Consider the following 747-nt stretch of genomic DNA (forward strand, 5'->3'; position numbering starts at 1 on the left):
CTTCCTCCCTCTCCTCTTCCTCCTCCTTCCTCCCTCCCCTCCTCCTTCATCCTTCCCCTCTTCCTCCCTCTCCCTCCTCCTCCTCCTGCCCCTCACCGGCCGCCTGGAAGGTTCCTCCGGACGCGGCCGAGCCGAAGCCTCCGGAGCTTTTCCCGCTTCCCGTCTTCTTCCCCTTGTGGCTGCTGCCGTGGCCCGAGGATTTCCTGCCCTTCGCCTCCTGCCTGGCCACCTCCGAGCTGTCCTTGGTGGCCTCGTGGTGGCCACTGGAGCCCTGGGAGGGGACAGACACAGGGGTCACTCCTGGGACTGGAGGTGGCCGCAGCCGGGGCTCCTTTTCCCGATTTTCCCGATTTTCCCCCCTCTGGAGCAGGAATTGCTCTCCCTGCCCACCGAGGGCTGCTCAGGCCGGGTCACTCAGGAGCTGGTGACATCTCCTGCTGCTCGGTGGCACCAGGATTTACATCCCAGGGATGAGGCTCATCCCAGGAAACCGCAGGGAATTAAAGAGGCAACGGCAGCAGAGTGTCCAGCCCCAAAAACCTCCGGATTTGGCTGTGATTCCATCCGGGATTTCAGCTTCCGGCCTCAGGTGTGCGGCTCCCAGCACTCCCATCCCACCTGCGGGAATTTCCTCCTCCTCGGGATGGGATTGGAGATTCCCTGCGGGAATTTCCTCCTCCTCAGGATGGGACTGGAGATTCCCTGCAGGAATTTCCTCCTCCTCGGGATGGGACTGGAGATTCCCTG

General features: G+C 62.8%; 1 protein-coding gene across 3 annotated transcripts in view; it reads right to left on the minus strand.

Annotated features, from left to right (window-relative positions):
• Positions 1-747, minus strand: part of MLLT6 (MLLT6, PHD finger containing) — a 19,501-nt gene that overhangs the window by 15,895 nt on the left and 2,859 nt on the right. For all 3 annotated transcript variants that reach the window (XR_006016044.1, XR_006016045.1, XM_042028009.1), the window contains exon 2: positions 97-271. Coding sequence is in view for 1 of the 3 variants with exons in the window: in XM_042028009.1 (XP_041883943.1) it covers positions 97-271 (175 nt within the window). In the remaining 2 variants the exon portion in view is untranslated. The remainder of the gene's footprint in view (positions 1-96; positions 272-747) is intronic.

The sequence above is a fragment of the Corvus kubaryi genome, unplaced genomic scaffold (genome assembly GCF_017639235.1).
Source record: "Corvus kubaryi isolate FWS band 111438036 unplaced genomic scaffold, C.kubaryi_AGA036_p1.0 37301, whole genome shotgun sequence".
Classification (NCBI taxonomy): Eukaryota; Metazoa; Chordata; class Aves; order Passeriformes; family Corvidae; genus Corvus; species Corvus kubaryi.